Here is a 23,241-nt window from a genome sequence, read left to right on the forward strand (position 1 = left end):
GTACAAATGAAAGAGATCATTGTCGAAGAAGCGGGGAAGGCAATTGAAGGTAGTCTATCCGGGTTTATAGAAAAATTTCAAAACACGGTGTTATCACTAGTCGAAGAACGAGTCAAAAGGTTGGAAGATAATGTCAACCTTATGAAAGAGAAAGTAGGAGAACATAAAGGATGTTCGTACAAAGAGCTTATGGCATGTAAACTGCCAATCTATAACGGGGAGGTCGACCCGATAGTATGCCAGAGATGGTTAAGCGATGTTGAAGGACTATTTGAAAGGACTCATTGTGACATAAGTGACTTTGTTGCTTACGGAACGGGTCAGTTTAGGGGCCAAGCCAAAGATTGGTAGGACAATAAAAAGAAGGAAATAGGAGCCGAAGCGGCGAGGGTCATGACTTGGGATGAGTTTAAGGTGCCATTCCTTAAACACCATAGTCCCAAAGCGGTTATTAGCAGGATCAAGGAAGAATTCATCCAGTTAAGACAAAAGGGTGAAACAATCGATAAGATCACGGGCATCTTTATAGATAAGCTGAGATTCTGTGATGAGTTAGTCACCACTGAAGAGCAGAAGATATATTATTATTATAATATGTTGAGCGCTGAATACCGGGCGTTCATGACTCTATCAAAGTACGAAACCCTCACGGATATCATTAACACCGCTTGGGAGCGGGAGATTGAGTTAAAGAAGCAGATTGAGAGGGGCAAACGAAGGGCACAGGATGTGAATCCGAGCCCTACAAAGAAAGCTCGGACCGTTGAATTGGGGAAGAAGGCAGATGTGAAAGTCGGGTCGCCGAGTTGCAAGGTGTGTGTGTAGGTCCCCTTGATGTATGGATCTTTCACAGAATTGTCAATCTAATCAAGAGTGCGGAATCCTCTTGATCAGAATATAGCAGAAAACGTGTAGGAGTAGCAAGACACTTTCAATCCGGGTTTCTATTGATTATCAATCACAAGAATTACAATCAATCAAACCCTAATTTCGTCCTAGCTGTTATGCTCTCACAAAAATCTCTCTAAATTTGGTCCAAACCTTAAAGCTCTCACGAAATTCCTCTCACAAACTATTTTGGCTGATTAAACTAAACCCTAAAGCAAAGCCTTGTTTATATAACACAAGGTTGCAACTGGGCTAGGTCAAAACCTCATGGGCTGCGAATTGGACATGCCCAATTCGCCCCCATACGCCCAATTCGTTGGGTTTGGTAAGCCCGAACATAACAACTAACTATTACAAAGCTAAACCCGCTAACCGTTTATCGTTTAACTAATTACAAGATATCCAAAGACCAAATCTAAGCTGTTGTCACAGAATATGCACCAACAAACTCCCCCTTGACAATAGCTTCATAAAACTTTGTCTTCAGTCAAAACGTTGTCTTAAGTCTTCTTGCAATCTTCAAGTAATCTTGCACTGTCTTTCGTCTTTGGATAGCTTCAGCTTCAATAGCTTCTGTCAGCAACAGATTCCCCCTAAGCTGATGCATCCAATCACCAAATCTTCAACACGTTAGCACTTGAGTAAACTCCAGTTTAGCATTTGAATAGCAATCTTCAACTCTTCAATCTTGTCTGCAATATAGAAAGGAGGTTCTACCATGCATCCAACCAAACTCTCATCTTCACACTTCACATCAACTTCTCAGCAACAAACTGCTTCAATCTGTATACTATAAAACAAACTTCTCGAGAAACCATAAGAATTTTTCAACAAAGTTAAATAAATTATTATTTTTCAAGAGATGGTTAAACTGTATTACAGATTAAGCATTTTCAATTTATCACCAACACGCAAAACCTTTTGTTCAACAGACAAGAACCTGCATGATTTAAAAATTTTGAACTCACTTTGTAACACCATCTCCCCCTATCGGTAACAATTCCTCCACGAATAACAGTTTTCCGTACGTTAGGTATTTTAAACAGAAAAAATACACTATTTTTGGATTTTTATATTTTCTGAAAGCAAGTAAATTACAAAAGCAATAAACACTCTATTTTTGTGAGAATCATCAGTAAGAAGATCATATCAGCACAATCAAACTGTTTCACACAATTAGATTATTCTTTGTTTATTTTTTTAGTGAAAAGCAGTTCAAGACAATTACCAGTATGTTCGTCCACTTAAACAAAATGCATGAACATTTCAAGTACCATTACTGTATGATACGTTAAGGTAATTTTATTATACCGAAATACGAGCGTGTCCCACTTCAGGATATACCCCCGCGATCAAGGTATGCACAAAGATTCATCGTAGTAGGTGAGTATACTGAATTCATCCGTTTTATTTTTCAACGATAGATAATTGGTGAACAGGTCAGTACTTCCGTACAGCAGAGGGACCAAAATATCTTATTGAGGGCTAAGACAAATACCATTTTTGGTACGATTTATGCATTTTTCACTTTTTGAGTGACTCTCTATGAGAGCTTCTTCATTTTCAAGGTTTTGGCATTTTTAACTCTTTTAAGATATCCTGGGTGTGTCTAGGTCAGCATGTATCTGGATGCAGCAGAAGGACACCCCTGATATCCCCAGATGAAATAACAGTATAAAGACCCAAAACCTCAGATTTTGGCAATCTATCAATGCAAGATTTAAGGTCATTAAACCATACACCACTGATGTGTTCCCCACTCATATGCAGTTCATTTAGGTTTATATCACTTTGGTAAGTTGATTATTTCATGCTTTTTGCCTACTGGTACATCGTATAATGAAGCTGCTATCACACTTAAGCAATTTTGGTTCAATTTCAGTATGACAGTCTAACTTGCTGATGTACTATCATTTCTTCTTTTCCACACAGTGATAACTCATTTTTTTAATTTTTTATTTTTTTATGTTTTTGATTTTTCAATTTTTTTTATTTTTGATATTTAAGAAAAACAGTAAACTATTTACAAAAATTCTTATGAAAAAAACAGTTATTTAGGATTCCTCATCCCGTTGAGTTCGACTAAGTGTTCAAAGCGAGCCCTGTCAAATGATTTAGTATAAAGATCTGCCAGGTTATCTTCTGTGTCGACTCAGCACTTTGAACTTCAATTTAAATCATTGAATATACATATATATCAACAATCTCACATCCCCCGTCATGTACCTTGAGCAGCCACTATCAACCTAAATTGATAATCCTCCTTAGCAGCTCCTGCACACACCAACTAAGAAATTAATTAGATTGGGGGACCAAGCCTTTATGGTCTTGGATCGTCCAAATTCACCAACCACTGGAACATCCATCCAATATCCATTACTCCTAACTGGAGTCTTGGATCTCAGACCTGTTGGAATTTGATTTTGATTTCCATAAGGTTTCTGGTCCTGAGGGTTCCTATATACATTTGGACTATTTGACCTTTGGAAATTTTGATTTTGAAACCTTGAATTTTGATTCCAAGAAGCATTATTGTTGTAATTTCTGAAGCCATTGTTATAAAAATTTCGACCACCATTATTTTGGTATCGATTTTGATATTGACCTTAACTTCTGAAATTATTTGAATTAAATAGTTCATTCTTGGTGAACTACTTCTAGGTCTCTGATATCTGCCTGGTGGAGATCTAGGCTGAAATCTTGGTTGATTTCATTGAAAACGTGGAACTTGTGGAGTTCCTGTTCCAGCCTTATCTACACCAACAGCAACATTCTGTGGTTGCTTAGGAGCAGATTTCTTTGGAGAATTCGCAACTTTCTCCTCAGTATTATCACCACTCTTCTCTTGTGTCTTCTCTCTCTTCCTCTCACTCACTTGCGCTTCACTCTTTTTATTAGGACAGCAGCTAGCTACATGTCCCTTGGTGTGACACCTGAAGCACGATCTCCTTTTCAAAGACTTCTTGCCTGGAGTCTCTGAGGTAGATCCCTTATCAGATGGTGATGATGCCTTGGAAGAATTTTGTTCAATTTGCTTTGATTCAGATATTTCTTTGTTTTTATTTTTAGCAAACTCTACATTTGATTCTTTTTCAATAACAGTGGTTTCATTTTTCATATCACTACCTTGAACAAAATTAATCTTTTTAACAAAAGTTTGATTTTTGCTCTTAGGAGGTGAATTTTTCTTTTTCAAAGGTTCCCTGTTATTGTTCTTCTTAGCATCATCACTCTCAGACCCTTCACCTTGACTTGATGTAGATGCGAAACTACTTGGTGCAGTTGACATGAAATTGGTTAGTGTGACAACCCTCACCAAACCAGGTATCCATACGAATTAATTAATATTTAATTATTGCTTAATTACTGTTCTTGCTTACAATTGTAGATAAACTGCTACATGAATACTGATACATACACATACTTGCATCATACTTTATTAACTGTCACTCCATTATTTACAAACAGAACTACAGTGGCACACTTGATGCACAAAAGCAGAGTAGTACAATGAACGGCTAACCCATTAAACATGCTGATATAGCCAGCATCAGACAGACACTGACTCTAAGGCCAGTATGAGCCGGGAATAGTTTACTACATTAGTAGAGAGTGTAGGGAAATGAGGGTTGTAGAACCGCGTCACTAGGTGATAGCTATAGTGACCGGATGTGCCTAAAACATGTTTTAAACACAAATCCTGCACTCTAAAACAAAAATTCAGCATTTTAGCTAACTAGTAAAGTGCAAAAACATGGGAAAATAATACTAGACACTTTCCAAAGTGTCGGGAATTCTTCGTGTCACTAAAAATAATAATAAAGACACTTTAAAGCATTGTTTGCCACTTTAACGGATCAGTATCCAACCGAACAACCGGACATAACCCAGAACATAAAAATATTGTCATTGAAACTGTTTTTCTTTTTCTGGGCCAGTTAGGGTCCCCGAACACCCTAACACTCGTTATAAAACATAACACACTAAGTAACCAATCTAGTTACTTAACTAAACATAATTTAGCACTAACTAAATGGTTAGAATTCAACCATAACCCACCTCTCATGAACCGGACCGTTCCACAAGGGGGATACCCTTCCACCAATTCTTGAATATTTTAATCTAGCATGCCATATATCTAGCCTACATATTACACTTTGGTTACTAGTGGTGGTTTATAAAATGGATTAAAGGTTAAACATTTCACTTCATTCAAACACAAAAGCAAAGTTGACACTCTCTCTTTCCCCCCCATTGTTGACTTCGGCCGAACATAAGCCCACCCCCAACATCACTTTTCAATTTTGATCGAGGAAAACTATTATCATACAAAGGTGAAGGGTCACGTATAAAGAGGCTTGGTGCTTACGGAATCAAAAGGACCTCTCTTCAATGCTATTAACCACCCATTTTTCGTCTAGTTTCTTCCCTAGCCTTGAGCTAGTAGTAAGTGGTTCGAATCACCTTCGTTATCTTGTATAAAGTGGTTAATAAGAGGGTTGTCGAATAAAAATCATGAACATGTTAAAACAAAACTTAAAGTCTTGTGGAAATGATGAACATGGTGGTTAAAGAATAAATATTAGTGTAAAACTCATGGATCTTATTTTGTTATGATTATTTCATGTTGTTGATTTCTAGTGTTGGAATGGATCGTCATCAAACCACGTTAGATCATGTTCATGGAACATGAACTAGCCTTATGTTAAGTAGTAAAGTTACTAGATGACGAACCCTTTCAAACATAAACAAGAACTTGTGTAAAAACAATTTTTCTTATGAAATGGAGTTCTAAACTAGTAGATCTAAAGATCTACAAGTGGTATTTTCGAAGAACCAACTGTAAGACAAAACCATGTTTTAAAGCCGGATCTTTCATAAACCAAAGGTGTTTTTGTGAACAAACAAGTGTGTAGACACTTGTGTATCAAAAGGACTTAACAAAGGAATGTTTTTGAGACTTTTGACAAGAAGTTGTAAACTTACACTTTCTTTAAAAATAAAGCTTTCAAGAAACCGAGTTCATTTTTAAAGATATAAAGATCCACTAAAAGTGTTGGAAGATTACTACACACTTTTACACAACTTGCACGTTCATGTGTTTGCGATCTATGTATATTCTTGACTAGTTTGGTGTTGAAATATTGTTTGTTGATGTTGAGAAAATTGTTGTTTGAATATTGAAAAGAAAATGATACGCTTGTAAGCGTGGCCACCTCCAGTTACAGAGGAAACTCTGGCGAAATTTTTCCAGAAATATAACACTTGGAAATAATTTTACAACAAATGTTATGAACATATTTTCAACTTGTTTCCAAATAAAATTTCGCCATGACTTTTATTACAAAATAACCAAGTGTCGGAGGTGAAATTTTCGTAAACAAAACTGTTAAATATATATTGAGAATATATATTTTTCCTAGTAACACTTGTGTAATTTCATGATTATTTTGTGAAATATACAAATATTATTTTTAGAGTAAAAATAATATAACTCGTATACACTGAAAAGTAACGACTCCAAAATAATACTAACGCCTTCATAATATTTAAGTTACACCGGTATTATTGTTATTACCTCCCGAACTTCAAACGTAACTTACGTATTTTCAGAAAATACTTTTGATGCGTATTTTGATAAAGGTATCATTTTGGAAATGGTATGTAACAAAATATAATATTTTTGGGAAAATCATATGGAATAAAATATAATATTTTTGGGAAAAATACTTATATTTTGGAGATAGAATTAAAATTTATTTTAAGTCTGACTTAATAATATATTTTTGGAATTACAAGAAAACGCACATGTATTAAAGCCCCCATCCTGGGGAAGGAATATAATTAATACATATTTGCGAAGTGTAAACACGAAATAGTTGTCTAACTATTTCCCAAAAACTTAAACCTTAAGCTAAGGCACGGCCGTCCGTCTAATAGAAGTTAGTACGTGTAGGTCGTCGCACAGCAGGTTTGACTGGGAGATTACTAGTTAGAGACGCACTACGGTGAGTTCATGTCTCCCTTTTCTCTTAACTGTTTTCAGTTTTAAACTGCGGGGGTGAAATACATGTTACTATCATTACGAGTACTTTTACACATGGTATGATTAGCGTAAGGAGGGTTACTACTTAGATCATGTGAGTGAGTAGGCGGGAACTGAAGGCCATTAATCCTCATTGTAGGACCGAGGGACAATGGCGGTAGATCTATCTGGGTGTAGCGAGCCCCGCCCCAGGCCCAACAGCACGGACCTCGGGGTGACTTGGTACCCGACGCAAAAATCTGCTAGGTTTGAGTCTTCCTACTGCACTTCACACATATCAATGGCCTTGCAAACCATTGGTGATCTCTTTTTCTTTATTTGCTACATACTAGGGATTTTTATACTTACAAAGGTTTTACATACTCACTACACATGAACTCGCTCAACATGTTTGTTGATTTTTCCAAACTTACATGTATTTCAGGGAACTAAGGATCTGGCACGGTATGCTATGTTTTCGCGCTGCGTATGAGTTATGGGATCATCCAAGTTTAGGGGTTGAGGCTTTTACCTGGACGAGTCACAGTTCTTAAACTACGTCTATTTTAAGTTTGTGGTTGTGTCTTTCGAACAATGTTTTTATGTTATTAGGTTGTAATTTCCGTTGCATGTGTCAACGCTTTAAGACAATGTTGTGTTACTTTTATTTTAAAACTTAAATCAATGGATGATCTGCATGGTTTTACTTTCATATAGCTTTGTTGTGATTAAGCTATGGTATTAAGAATTCACACCAAATAAACCCACGCTTCCGCAAAACCAGGGTGTGACAGTTAGCTCATCTTCATCAGGTAGGAATGAATAATCATGACTAAGAGGAGGTGGGACTTCATTAAAGCCTTGGAATCCCACACTAGTCTTGTCATTACTCTTCTTTAACCCACCCATCATGTGTTTCATAACAAAAGTAGAATCCCTGAATTGTCCTAACTTCTTTTCAAGCTCAACAATTTTGAGTTGTGCATCTGACAACTCTTTGCATTTTTCAGAAATCTCTTTTGTTTTCTCAGCCATCATATCAGGAGCTAAATCTATGACTTGAAGTTTTTCGTTTAGTTTGCAGGTTAAAGAATCAATTTCGCTTTCATAGCCTTTTATCTTCTTCAAGTATAAAGATTCGTTTCTTTTGGCAAAAAAGTTTGACTCTTTTATGCTAGACATCTCACTTACCAGACTTTGGTTTTGTGCTGACAACCTGTCAACTTCACCCTGTAATTCACGACATTTTAAGCACACAGAATTAGATTTTACCTCTTCCTCATGAACTTCTGTAGTTTGATTAGTAACAACCTATTCAGCTTCACTCTCTTTCTCTACTTCAGCATCCACTTTTGCTTCATCATTTTTTACTTCAGATTCAGCATCACTCACAGTAGTTTCAGCCTCATCAACTGGCACTATCTTTGCCATGAATGCCTGAGTGACACTCTCATTTCCCTGATATAGCTTTTGTAATGCATCCCACATATCCTTTGAATTTGTGTACTTTTTGAAGATATGCTTGATGCTATCAGGTAAGGACGTCTTGATAGTAGCTAAGACTCTCTTTTCAGCTTCATACATTTTCTTATCATCCTCTTTCATGTTCAGATAGTCTGTTCTACGTGGTCTGCCCTCAAAATCGTGTGTTGGGTTTATGTACCCATCTACAATACAGATCCACATGCGTGCATCCTAAGATTCAATGAATGATTGGAAGCTGTCCTTCCATGTAAGATAATTCTCCACCTTCATCATCTTAGGAGCATTCAAACTCTTCATGTTCGAAATTTTAACGCAACAGACTGGCAAAACCGTACAAAATATCTCCGAAAACAGTGGTTACCAAATTACATCGTTAGAATCGTCTCGAGAAGACGAATCCAATGATATATAATGTCAAAAACCGAATTCAGGATTTTACAGAGTTTTTTTTTTTGTCCTAAAAATGCAAGGATTTCAAAGGTGCAGACGGTTCTATCAAATGAGCTATGGATCACTTTCTATTCACGAAAACGTGAATTTTTTCTTACGCTTGCCAGAAAATGTTCCACCACTTGTTAAATACTCTACTAATTTCGCTGGCCAGTTTAAATTCGCTGGTTATTTCGCTGAAAAGGTTAATTTCGCTGGTTATTTCGCTGGACTGGTTAAATTTGCCGGTTATTTTCGCTGGTCAAATTCGCTACTACGACGACATGTAAAGTCGCCGAAAATCGTGATAATTTCGCTGTGGACAATTACACGGTTACCAAAGTCGCCTTTGGATTTTAAATTCGCCGATAACTTCGCTGGACTGTTAACTTCGCTAGTACAGTTAATTTCGCTGGTCTTTAAGTTTGGAAATTCAATCTTCTCGAAAATTCTGATGATTTACCGGATTCTCATAACAGTTTCCAGCAAAATCACAAGGCAAAATATCAGTAATTTTTCGAAAACAATATCATGAACACGAAGAACAGTCTTCGAATTCCAGCCAAATACTCTTCAAAAACAACCAAATACTGTCCTGAAAACCTGCAAATCAGCAATCAAAGGAACAAACTGATCAAACACTAACAAATTCGCTGAAATTTATCAAAACTCAAGAAATTTCGAAACCCTAATTCAGGTTTCAAAATTCCGAAAATCTCCCTATTCTTCTGCAACCAACAATTCTGAACCAAGCCTTCAAGATCCTAATGCTCTGATACCAATTGTAGGTCCCCATGATGTATGGATCATTCACAGAATTGTCAATCTAATCAAGAGTGCGCAATCCTCTTGATCAGAATATAGCATAAAACGTGTAGGAACAGCAAGACACTTTCAATCCGGGTTTCTATTGATTATCAATCACAAGAATTACAATCAATCAAACCCTAATTTCGTCCAAGTTGTTATGCTCTCACGAAAATCTCTCTAAATTTCGTCCAAACCGTAAAGCTCTCACAAAATTCCTCTCAAAAAACTGTTTTGGCTGATTAACCTAAACCCTAAAGCAATGCCTTGTTTATATAACACAAGGTTTCAACTGGGCTAGGTCAAAACCTCATGGGCTGCAAATTGGACAGGCCCAATTCGCCCCCATACACCCAATTCGTTGGGTTTGGTTATCCCGAACATAACAACTAACTATTACAAAGCTAAACCCGCTAACCGTTTATCGTTTAACTATATACAAGATATCCAAAGACCAAATCTAAGCTGTTGTCACAGAATATGCACCAACAGTGTGGAAAGGGGCACAAGGGCGAGTGCCGTTTCAAAGACAAGCCGTGTCCTATATGTGGGAAGACGGGACACACCGCATCGTTATGTCCGGGAAAGGTTTCAGTTTGCTATAAATGTTATCAGCCCGGCCATAAAAAGTCTGAATGTCCAGATTTAGTTGGAAAAAGAGACATTAAAGAATCTCCAACAGAAGCTCCAAAGGCGAAGGCTAGGTCCTTCCAACTTACCGCGGCTGAAGCAAAGACAGAACCCGATGTGGTCTCAGGTATATTCACAATAAACTCAATTCCTGCACGTGTATTGTTTGATACGGGTGTGAATAAATCCTTCATTTCACATGGATTTATTCGACATCCTTCATTTGTATTGACGAAATTATTTGTTCCCTTAGAAGTTGAAATAGGGGACAACAAAAGTTTTATAGTTTGTGATGTTTGTCGAGGCTGCAAATTAAGTATCGATGATGAGGAATACTTAATAGATCTAATCCCGATGTCGATGGGGGAGTTTCAAGTAGTTGTTGGGATGGATTGGCTATCCCAGCATCACGCAAAGGTCGTGTGTTTTCGTAAGGAGATAAAGCTAACATCTCCGAGCGGAAAACACGTCACCATCTATGGCGAAAAAGGAGGTAACCCCATCATATACTCATGTTGAAAGCTCACAAGATTATGAAGCAAGGATGTAAGGCGTTTATGATATACGCAAATGAGCCCGACAAAGAATCACTGAAGATAGGAAATGTACCGGTAGTACGGGACTTCGAAGATGTATTTCCGGAAGATCTACCGGGGATACCGCCCGAATGGGAAGTAGAGTTCGGAATCGAATTGATTCCGGCCTCGAAACCTGTAGCTAAAGCACCGTACCGACTCGCGCCGTTGGAATTATAAGAATTGATGTCACAAATTCAAGACCTGCTCAACAAAGGATTCATAAGGCCGAGTGTGTCTCCTTGGGGCGCACCGGTGCTATTCGTGAAAAAGAAAGACGGAAGCACGCGCATGTGTATCGATTACCGGGAGTTAAACAAACTCACGGTAAAGAATCGATACCCGCTTCCGAGAATAGACGATCTATTCGACCAATTACAAGGTGCGAACTGGTTTTCAAAAATTGACCTTAGATTGGGGTATCACCAACTAAAGGTCAAGGAGGAAGATATGCCGAAGACTGCTTTCCGCATGCGATACGGACATTACGAGTTCCTTGTGATGTCATTCGGGCTGGCAAATGCACCCGCGGCTTTCATGGACCTCATGAACCGGGTTTGCAAGCCGATGTTGGATAAATCGGTAATTGTGTTTATTGACGATATTCTGGTATACTCGAAAAATGAAGCAGAACATGCACGACACTTACAAGAGGTGTTAGAGACACTCAGACAAGAAAAGTTGTATGCGAAATTCTCAAAATGCGCCTTCTGGTTGCGAGAGGTGCAATTCGTTGGCCACATCATAAGCGTCGATGGAATATTGGTAGATCCTTCAAAGAGAGAGGCCATGTCAAAATGGAGCCCTCCGAAGAATCCTTCGGAAATTAGAAGCTTCTTAGGGCTTGTCGGATACTATAGGAGATTCATTCAAGATTTTTCCAAGATTGCGTCGCCGCTAACTAAGTTAACCCGGAAAGAGGAGAAATTCATTTGGGGTGCTAAACAAGAAAGAGAGTTCCAAATGCTAAAAGAGAAGTCAACTCAAGCTCCGGTATTAACATTGTCGGATGGGGTCGAGGACTTAGTGGTTTACTCAGATGCCTCACTATCGGGGCTCGGATGTGTTTTGATGCAACGGGGCAAAGTTATAGCTTATGCCTCGAGGAAACTGAAAATACATGAAAAAAATATCCCACGCACGATCTCGAATTGGCTGTGGTGGTGTTTGCGTTAAAAATATGGAGGCACTATTTATATGGGGTAAAGTGCACTATATTTACCGATCACAAGAGATTAAAATACTTCTTCGATCAGAAGGAGTTAAATATGCGACAAAGGCGATGGTTAGAAACGATGAAGGATTTCGACTGTGAAATACACTACCATCCCAGAAAGGAAAAAATGGTGGCGGATGCCCTGAGCAGAAAAGCAGACTATGTCCCAATATGAGTAAGGTCGATGCAGCTTGTTGTGACCTCGGGTATACTTAAACGTATCCGAGAAGCGCAAGTAGAAGCAGTGAAAGAGGAGAACTGGATGAAGGAAAGAATAATCGGTCAGCTAAAGGATTTGTCGGATAGAAAGAACGGGTTGAAGACTCGATCCGGAAGAATATGGGTTCCAAATTCTTGTGGAGTTAAGACGCTTCTACTCGATGAAGCTCATAAATCCTGATACTCTATTCATCCGGGTGCGACCAGGATGTACAACGATCTGAAACAAAACTATTGGTGGCCCGGAATGAAGAGAGATATAGTAAAATACGTGGACAAGTGCTTGACTTGTTTACAAGTGAAGGCGGAACATCAAAAACCATATGGAAAACTGCAACCTTAGGAGATCCCGGTTTGGAAATGGGAACATATCACTATGGACCTGTTGACCAAACTACCTAAAACAATTCGGGGATTCGATGCTATATGGGTGATTGTGCATAGATTGACAAAGAGTGCTCATTTTATTTCTATACGCGAGACATATACTTTGGAAAGATGTCCGAGGTATATACAAACGAAATAGTGGCACGTCACGGAGTATCGGTATCCATTGTGTCGGATAGAGATACCCGATTTACTTCAAACTTTTGGCGAGATTTTCAAGAATAAATGGGAACGAAACTTCTCATTAGCACCGCCTACCATCCTCAAATGGATGGGTAGAGTGAAAGAACAATACAGACGGTAAAGGATATGTTACGGGCATGTATCATCGACTTCGGCGGAAGTTGCGATTTTATCTACCGTTGGCCGAATTTTCGTATAACAATAGTTACCATTCGAGAATCGGCATGGCACCTTACGAGACACTATATGGTAGGAAGTGCAGACCCCCGGTGTGTTGGGGTGAAGTGGGACCACGTGAACTAGCCCATAAGGATGTTGTCGAAGCCACTAATGAGAAAATTAAAGTGGTACGAGCCCATTTGAAAGCAGCCCAAGATAGGCAAAAGTCTTATGCCGATAAGAGATGAAGACCGATTGAATTTCAGATAGGTGACATGGTTATGTTAAAGGTTTCCCCATGGAAGGGCGTTATCAGATTCAGAAAAAAGATGGAAACTAAGCCCGAGGTTTATCGGGCCATTTAAAATCATCGAACGGGTTGGCAAGGTGGCTTATCGGCTCGAGCTACCGGAAGAGTTGAGTGGAATACATGGCACGTTCCATGTGTCATAGTTGCGAAAATGTCTAGCGGAGGAAACAACTTATATCCATTACGACGATATCGAGGCGGATAATAGCCTGAATTATGCGGTAAGGCCATTAGATATTCTAGATCGAAAGGTTAAGCACTTGCGAAATAAGAGAATGGATCAAGTTAAGATCAAATGGGAGCATAGGAAAGGTTCGGACACTACATGGGGGTCCGAAGAGGAGATGCAACGTCTCTACCCTACACTATTCGGTACATACTTTGGTTTCGGGGACGAAACCCTTTTTAAGGGGGGGGGGTGGACTTGTAACACCCCGAAAATAAAAATTCTTATATTACAAATGTGTTGTAAATAAATAAGTAAAATAAACTACCTAGGAATGACACTAACCTAGTTAGATGATGACTTATGAGTAGTTAAAGAGTTAAAACAAAATAAAAACGAAAATTGAGGGGCTGAAAGTGTTAAAATTGAAACTAGATTTAATTTAATAATTAAAACACACACCAAACACACACAAAAGGTGTGTCTGGTCAATTAAAACACAGGGGGCGACTTGGAGCTCCTCTTCAAACCCTAAACTCTCTTAAATCTCACAAATTGAAGGTCAAGATCAGTCCCAAAACGAAATCAGAGCCTAGATTAGTGATCCCCATTGTAAGGAGATTATAAGGTATGTAAAATTTGATAGAAAATCTCTACTTGAAGTTCTCATGAATTTAGGGAATTCGAAATTTGATGATGCATGATTGTTATTTGGATAGAATAGGAATGATATAGTGTCTAGAAGTAAATCCTAGATAACAATATGTGAAATCATGTCTAATTTCTGGGAATTTCATGAACACATTGAAGGTGATTCATGGGTTTTGTGAGAAACTGATAAACACTAGGGTTTTGAGCATCATTCTAGTGTAATATGGTTCATAGAAAGAGATTTCTGAAATATTGATGTTAAATTTTATATGTGATAGCTTAATTAATGTTAATTTTGGCTAAATAACAAGCCATGAACTTGAATATAAATGATATAAAATCCTGCCCTTAAAGTGTTTGTGAAAATGCCGAACAGAAGGCAAATTGTTGAGATATAAACAAAAACGCATAAATTTTACTAAATGGTAAACTATGCGTTACATGTGAAACAGAGGGTTCTAAATTCTATGTGATTGAACTCTATAGGAAAGGAAGACGGAGCTTCAAGCGGACAAGCCGGTGTTGACGCACGACTAAAGGGTGTTCTTTGAAGGTACGTAACTTGACTCGTTACATTGAGTAATTTCATAGCTTGAATATGTATAGGTGCGTTGTAGAATAAAGGTTGTGTTGATTGAAGTGACAATGTTTGTTACTTGAAATATTAGGATAAGAATTGGTTGGAAGTCGTTTGGTAGTCATCATAATGGTGGATTCCGTAGATGAGCCAAACGGGTCGAACAATGGTATAATAAGTAGTGTTAAGTTGATTTAATAGTTAGCATGGGCGGTAATAATCACAAGAGCATGAACCATAAGTTTGGTAATGAAGTGTCGGTGATAATAAGCCCCGGAAGTTTGGGTAAAAAGCGCCTTAAGTTTACTATTAAAAAAGGGTACCAAAAAATAAGGGTAACTAGAATGGGTCTAATAATTTCATAGTGATCTTTAGTCGTCCAGTTAAACCAAAAATTTCCGGTATGGCGATCATTATAGGTACGTCGGTAATGAATTTACAGATGTATAGGAAAAAGAATCACCTAAAACGGACTTGGTCAAATAAAGTTGAAAATATGAATTTCCGGAGCTGGCAGCAAATGCAGGTAAAAAATCTGCACCTGCTGGAAAATGGTATCCCCCGCGCCACGCGACAGGATCACCTTGATCTGGCGCGACACACGAGAGCTGCCCGGCACGCGACAGAATCAGCGGTACCTGCCGCGACATGCGACAGGACAAGTTTTGAAATTTTATTTTATTTTTAATGATATGATGCTAGAACTTGTTTATACTCACTATATTAACGTCAAAACTAATACTTTAAGTGGTTTTGACCATTAGGTGACAATGGGGACTTTCCGGATGGCGATCAAGCATGTTTTGAAGAACCGAACACGCACTTTTGAAGCTACTGCTTTAATTTAACTTTGTTAGACAATGTTGTGATGTAAACAATTTACCAAACATGTTTTGAAATGTTTAAACTAGTTTAGTAGTTAACCAGTATGTAGTTACTTTAAAACTTCTAATTTTGCACTTGTGATGAAGTAAAGTATCCTTTTCATAAAGTCACGCTTATTTTCAATAATATCCGAGTAGTAATTAGACGGTTGTTACAAATAATAAAAAAAGTTATATGTTTAAAAACCATGTGTATTACACAGATTAAGTAAATGTAATTTTGTATACTAAATACTAAAAGTGTCGTATCTTTAAAAAACCCATGTATAATCGGGTTGAATAAATCTACCAAATGATTAAAAAAAATTACATCCTTAAAAACTTTGTATATTACACATGTTGCATAGACTTAAAAAAGAGTTATATTTTTAAAAGTCATGTGTATTACACAGATTAAATAAATATAATTTCGTATATTAAATACTAAAAACGTCGTATCTTTAAAAAACCCGTGTCTAGTCGGTTTAAAAATCTACCAAATAAAAAAAATTATATCATTAAAAACCCCGTGTATTACACGTGTTGAATAAATCTAATTTTACATAGCAAAGGATAAAAAGTTATATCTTAAAAAACTTCGTGTATTACATGGGTTATATAAATGTAACTTTGTATGGTAAATAATAAAAAAAAGTTCAAATTTTAAAAGCCCGTCTTTTACACGCGTTGAATAAATATAATTTTGCATACCAAATAATAAAAGAAGTTATATTTTTAATAAATTACGATAACAATTAATAATAATTTATTATTTATATATTTAAGTAGGAAAGAGAGTATTTGTTTTAAAAATATATTAAACTAACAATTTAGATTTGAGGATAATATTTTATTAAATTATGATAAGATTTAATATTAATTTATTATTTATTTATTTAGTTAATATAAGATAATTTTAGATTTGAGGATAGCTTCAATGGATGACACGTGTACAAAAGTGGTTCTTTTATTATAGTAGACTTGCGGTAAGACCCGTATGCAAACACGGGTCGTTTCTTAGAAAACCATGTATAGCCCATATTGACAAAGAGTAAAAAAAATTAATTAGTGCAGACTTATAAAAGAAATATATACTAATGGTCAATAGGTTTATTCAACAGCAAATTCATTATGTTGATAGCAAACTACTGTTGTCTATTAACTGTTAAAAACTTTAGTTGCGTTCCAACAGACTTTCCTAAAAAATGTTATCCATTATCTCCAACAGAAATTACCAGATGGATAGCGTAAAGTAAAACCATTGTTTTCAAAACCATCAGAGATCGAAGACAATTCTTGCAATAAGAATGAGAAATATATGGTACTTGTAATTTAAATTCAAATAAAGTTAAAACCAATTTTTGCAAATAAAGTTGACCAAATCCATTGATGATTGCTTAAAGTGAAACCACTATTTTCAAAAAGTCTGTTTGACCAAAGTCAAACCACTGTTGGCAAACTATAATTCTTAATGGTTCAAAATTTGTTTGACTTTTGGTCAACATCTGTTTAACTGTTGGTTCAAAATAAGTAGTGTTAAGTTGATTTAATAGTTAGCATGGGCGGTAATAATCACAAGAGCATGAACCATAAGTTTGGTAATGAAGTGTCGGTGATAATAAGCCCCGGAAGTTTGGGTAAAAAGCGCCTTAAGTTTACTATTAAAAAAGGGTACCAAAAAATAAGGGTAACTAGAATGGGTCTAATAATTTCATAGTGATCTTTAGTCGTCAGGTTAAACCAAAAATTTCCGGTATGGCGATCATTATAGGTACGTCGGTAATGAATTTACAGATGTATAGGAAAAAGAATCACCTAAAACGGACTTGGTCAAATAAAGTTGAAAATATGAATTTCCGGAGCTGGCAGCAAATGCAGGTCAAAAATCTGCACCTGCTGGAAAATGGTATCCCCCGCGCCACGCGACAGGATCACCTTGATCTGGCGCGACACACGAGAGCTGCCCGGCACGCGACAGAATCAGCGGTACCTGCCGCGACATGCGACAGGACAAGTTTTGAAATTTTATTTTATTTTTAATGATATGATGCTAGAATTTGTTTATACTCACTATATTAACGTCAAAACTAATACTTTAAGTGGTTTTGACCATTAGGTGACAATGGGGACTTTCCGGATGGCGATCAAGCATGTTTTGAAGAACCGAACACGTACTTTTGAAGCTACTGCTTTAATTTAACTTTGTTAGACAATGTTGTGATGTAAACAATTTACCAAACATGTTTTGAAATGTTTAAACTAGTTTAGTAGTTAACCAGTATGTAGTTACTTTAAAACTTCTAATTTTGCACTTGTGATGAAGTAAAGTATCCTTTTCATAAAGTCACGCTTATTTTCAATAATATCCGAGTAGTAATTAGACGGTTGTTACAAATAATAAAAAAAATGTTTAAAAACCATGTGTATTACACAGATTAAGTAAATGTAATTTTGTATACTAAATACTAAAAGTGTCGTATCTTTAAAAAACCCATGTATAATCGGGTTGAATAAATCTACCAAATGATTATAAAAAATTACATCCTTTAAAACTTCGTATATTACACATGTTGCATAGACTTAAAAAAGAGTTATATTTTTATAATTCATGTGTATTACACAGATTAAATAAATATAATTTCGTATATTACATACTAAAAACGTCGTATCTTTAAAAAACCCGTGTCTAGTCGGTTTAAAAATCTACCAAATAAAAAAAATTATATCATTAAAAACCCCGTGTATTACACGTGTTGAATAAATCTAATTTTACATAGCAAAGGATAAAAAGTTATATCTTAAAAAACTTCGTGTATTACATAGGTTATATAAATGTAACTTTGTATGGTAAATAATAAAAAAAAAGTTCAAATTTTAAAAGCCCGTCTTTTACACGAGTTGAATAAATATAATTTTGCATACCAAATAATAAAAGAAGTTATATTTTTAATAAATTAGGATAACAATTAATAATAATTTATTATTTATATATTTAAGTAGGAAAGAGAGTATTTGTTTTAAAAATATATTAAACTAACAATTTAGATTTGAGGATAATATTTTATTAAATTATGATAAGATTTAATATTAATTTATTATTTATTTAGTTAGTTAATATAAGATAATTTTAGATTTGAGGATAGCTTCAATGGATGACACGTGTACAAAAGTGGTTCTTTTATTATAGTAGACTTGCGGTAAGACCCGTGTGCAAACACGGGTCGTTTCTTAGAAAACCATGTATAGCCCATATTGACATAGAGTAAAAAAAATTAATTAGTGCAGACTTATAAAAGAAATATATACTAATGGTCAATAGGTTTATTCAACAGCAAATTCATTATGTTGATAGCAAACTACTGTTGTCTATTAACTGTTAAAAACTTTAGTTGCGTTCCAACAGACTTTCCTAAAAAATGTTATCCATTATCTCCAACAGAAATTACCAGATGGATAGCGTAAAGTGAAACCATTGTTTTCAAAACCATCAGAGATCGAAGACAATTCTTGCAATAAGAATGAGAAATATATGGTACTTGTAATTTAAATTCAAATAAAGTTAAAACCAATTTTTGCAAATAAAGTTGACCAAATCCATTGATGATTGCTTAAAGTGAAACCACTATTTTCAAAAAGTCTGTTTAACCAAAGTCAAACCACTGTTGGCAAACTATAATTCTTAATGGTTCAAAATTTGTTTGACTTTTGGTCAACATCTGTTTAACTGTTGGTCAACATCTGTTTGATTTTTGGTCACCAACTGTTGGACTTTTGGTAAACATCTGTTAGACTTTTGGTCAACATCTCATTTAGAATTCAACAGAGAGTAAAAAAATAATTAGTGCAGATTTATAAAATTAATATGCACTAATGGTCAATAGGTTTATTCAACATTAATTCCTTTATGTTGATAGCAAACCACTGTTGTCTATTAACTGTTAAAACTTTTGTTGCTTTCCAACAGACTTTACTAAGAACTGTCATCGATTATCTCCAAGAGAGCCTGCCAGATGACGTTATAGATAGTAACTATCAGATGTTAGTCGACCCATGTTAAAAAGGCCAGTCAACAGAAATTACAAAGGTTAGTAAACAGATATTAAGATAATAATGTTATTAAGAACATGTGTTCTCAGGATAAGCTTAATGCAGAGCAGGTATCAGATGCTTTCAAAAAGTTGTATTGCTTTCCAACGAACATTTCCTAACAACAGTTCCTCCATTATACCCAACAGACGTTGCCAGGTTGACAAATGTTTAGTATCATCATAGATTTTGTAAAACTTCCTTGTAAACCACATTAGTAGTGGTTGTACAGACTCGTTTCTCTTTATCACAAATCAAAATTTTCAATCCCTTCCTACTTTTTACTCTAGATACAGCAACATAGAGCTGGCCATGACTAAACACTGGACGTGGAAGATATAAACCAACACGCTCCAATGATTGTCCTTGACTTTTATTTATTGTTATAGCAAAACACGGTGAAAGTGGGAATTGTCTTCGAGAAATCTTCACTGGTATTCTTTTATCTAATATCTAAAGGTGTCATCTTCAGTCTTGAAATCAAAGTATGATGACCTATATTAGTCCTTGTGATGATTTTTGCTTCAATCACAACTTTTCTGAGCTTCGTGATTTGTAAACGTGTACCATTACACAATCCATTTTCCTGATCAATGTTTCTGAGTAACATCACCGGAGCACCAACTTTCAGTACTAATTTATGATTAGGTAAACCAGATAAACGAAGATTGTTTAACACATCAAGAGGAAACAATGCCATATTAAGCTCTGATTCTTTCTCCGATTGGCATAAACTATCTGAACTAAAATAAACCTTTTCTTCACCAGGCAGACTATCTAACAAGTCTTTATTTATTGAATCCACCACTTCATTAGTTGGAGCAAGAATCGCTCTTTGTTGGAAATACGTTAAATCCCACAAAAACTTATTCATGTTCGGATATATATATGAAATGAGAGAAGAAATAGGATTGACTTGGTCATGAATAAGTAAATCATTTGGTATTTCAATATCAATCTCACCATCATTTTCTTCACCAAGCAGACCATCACCAAGCTTTAAAATCCATTCTCCAAATTCCTTTATTTCTTTCAAATCTGCTTCCTGACAACCAACTCTTAATCTTATATTCTCAGATAGCTTTAGTACTTTACAGTGCCGCCATATATAAGAAGAATTCAAAGAAGCATTGACTATCATTGTTCTGGTACCTTTAGGGATGACCGGAAGAGTTTGTCTAAAATCACCACCAAATAGAATGACCTTTCCCCCAAACGGATTCGATTGCATGTTCGGTTGACTGGAACGTGATATTTCTCTCATTGTTCTATCCAGAGCCTCAAAACAATGCTTGTGAGTCATAGGTGCTTCATCCCAAATAATCAATGTTGCTCTTTTAATTAAATCACCTAACTCAGTATTAGGCTCTATCGAACATATTGAATTCTTGTTAATGTCGATTGGAATTACAAACCTTGAATGAGCAGTTATACCACCATCTAGCAAAAGTGAACCAATTCCACTGGATGCAAACATTCAATACAACTTCACCTTTTGATTATAATGCAGCTGAGAATGTCTTCCAAAGAAACGTCTTTCCAGTTCCACCATAACCATATAGAAAAAACACACCTCCATCACCTTTTTCAATCGCTTCCATAACAATTTTATATATCTTTTCCTGTTCGGTAGTTAAACACTTTACATAACAATCATGTTCCCTTTGAAGAGCTAGTCTGTCATACGATAATTCTTTCATTATCAATCGATTGTTCGACGATGAAACATAATTGTCCGGAACACTTGGCATATCATCAAAATTTCTCACTGTACTTCCATTGGTAAGAAGCAACTTTTCAATTTCAGATAGACATATATTTTCAAGTTCTTCCTGTTGAAGATCCAAATCTAAAACAAATGTTGAAAAAAGTATTAGTTTTTTTTCCCAATGACAGAACTATTGCATAATTTTAATGTAATTGGATATAACTTTAATAAAATAATAAAATTACCTGCAATACCAGCTTTCGTTGCTGATACAGAATGTCTTCACATAACAGGGACTTCGTTTCTGACCAAAATTCACCAGGACGAGATATCGAATTTGACAGCAACAACAATACAAAAAAGGTCCTCACGAAATCTCTGGTTGACCATGTGCTAGCTTCTTTGACATCATTAACATATTCTTTATCATCATCCAACAGCCCCCATGCAAAACATGCATCTTTAAATGTTTATAAAACTTGCCCATCAACTGTTTTTATATCTTCAAAACAGATTGGTCCCTTAATATGATTCAGTAAAATCCTTAGGTAATAACAATCACCAAGTGATGCTGGGATATAATGTACCCTCCCAATTGATCCATACGGATGCTTTCTTTGATTACATTTGCGATTTTTAGCATTCCATACATAATATCCTGGAAACTGAACATACCTCAATGTCCTAGCAAATTCATCGACCTTATTACAATTCATCCACTCTGTTAACATTGTCATTTTCACAGTTGGATCAGTAACAATATCACACAAATTATCATGATCGTTCACAATACTCTGACCATCTTCACAATGAATTGAAAAACTTTAGATATTTAGATCTTATGTATTGAAAAACAGGTTGAAAATATGAAATGAGAGAAGAAATCAACTATTTAGATCTTATGTAGTGTTTTTGTTAAGCATAAAAAGAGGAAAATAAAACTTTAGATATTTAGATCTTATGTATTGAAAAACAGGTTGAAAATCCTCTAAAAGGACCAAAAATCAACTATGTTAAAAATACATTAAGAAAATCAGCAGTCAAAATATCCAGATCATGAGTAATGTGGAATTTGGCATGAGCAAGTGCAAAAATGTCCAAATTTCTCAAAACATTGCTGAAAATGATTTTGGATTAAGTATTTTTTCCTTGAAAAACCTTCTAGTAAAGGTTTCAATACTCTTCTATGGAAAGGGTAAAATGGGAAAGAAGAAAAATTACAAAAACTCAAAAGTGTGTTTATCTCAAAAGCTTTTTGAAATAAAAGGGAAAAGTGTATAAATCTAAAACACTTAAGAGTCCACAGATTTATCCTACAAAAGGAAAACCAAAAATAGATCTGCATTTTTGGTCAAACATATGTCATCAATCATCCATGATAAATCACTATATCAGGGAAGTTCAGGTAACAAAAGTATTTCCAGATACTTTTCAATAAAGAGAAATAGGCCACATTCTTCAGGAACTATCCACATGGTAATAAGGTTCACAAAGAACCTTCAAGACCTTTATAAACTCGCTCCTCATGGTAACAATCAACTGACAAGGAAATGGTACCAAACAGTGGTTACAGGACTTTGGTTCAAACCACTGACCATTGTCCTAAGCTTGAGAATGAAATGATCTTGACCTTATTCTATTATCAGAAAACTTTTATTTTCTGTAAAGTTTTCTTCAAATAAAATAGAATTTATTATTCTCTATTTTTTTTAGAATGATATATTTTGTGCTTTTACTTGTTTTTGATAGCAAAAGTTCAAACTCCTGTCAGGTTGTAAAACCCTTATTTTTTTGGTGATACTATCCTTGAAAATAGAACAAAAGGAAATGATGCAAGTGTCAAGGTCATATCAGACTCAAGTTTGTTTTTACACTGA

At 35.7% G+C, this 23,241-nt stretch overlaps 1 protein-coding gene across 1 annotated transcript; it reads right to left on the minus strand.

Moving 5' to 3' along the window:
- Nucleotides 1-20,098: 20,098 nt before the first annotated feature.
- Nucleotides 20,099-21,133, minus strand: LOC110875302. Its single transcript, XM_022123498.1, has one exon. It carries the CDS (start codon nt 21,131-21,133, stop codon nt 20,099-20,101), a length of 1,035 nt encoding a protein of 344 aa, XP_021979190.1.
- Nucleotides 21,134-23,241: the final 2,108 nt, after the last annotated feature.

The sequence above is a fragment of the Helianthus annuus genome, chromosome 9 (genome assembly GCF_002127325.2).
Source record: "Helianthus annuus cultivar XRQ/B chromosome 9, HanXRQr2.0-SUNRISE, whole genome shotgun sequence".
In the NCBI taxonomy this organism is placed as follows: domain Eukaryota; kingdom Viridiplantae; phylum Streptophyta; class Magnoliopsida; order Asterales; family Asteraceae; genus Helianthus; species Helianthus annuus.

Bases quoted from the DNA above. Each gene is read 5' to 3' on its own strand.
- LOC110875302 (XM_022123498.1), bottom strand. From the start codon at position 21,133: ATGTTTGCATCCAGTGGAATTGGTTCACTTTTGCTAGATGGTGGTATA.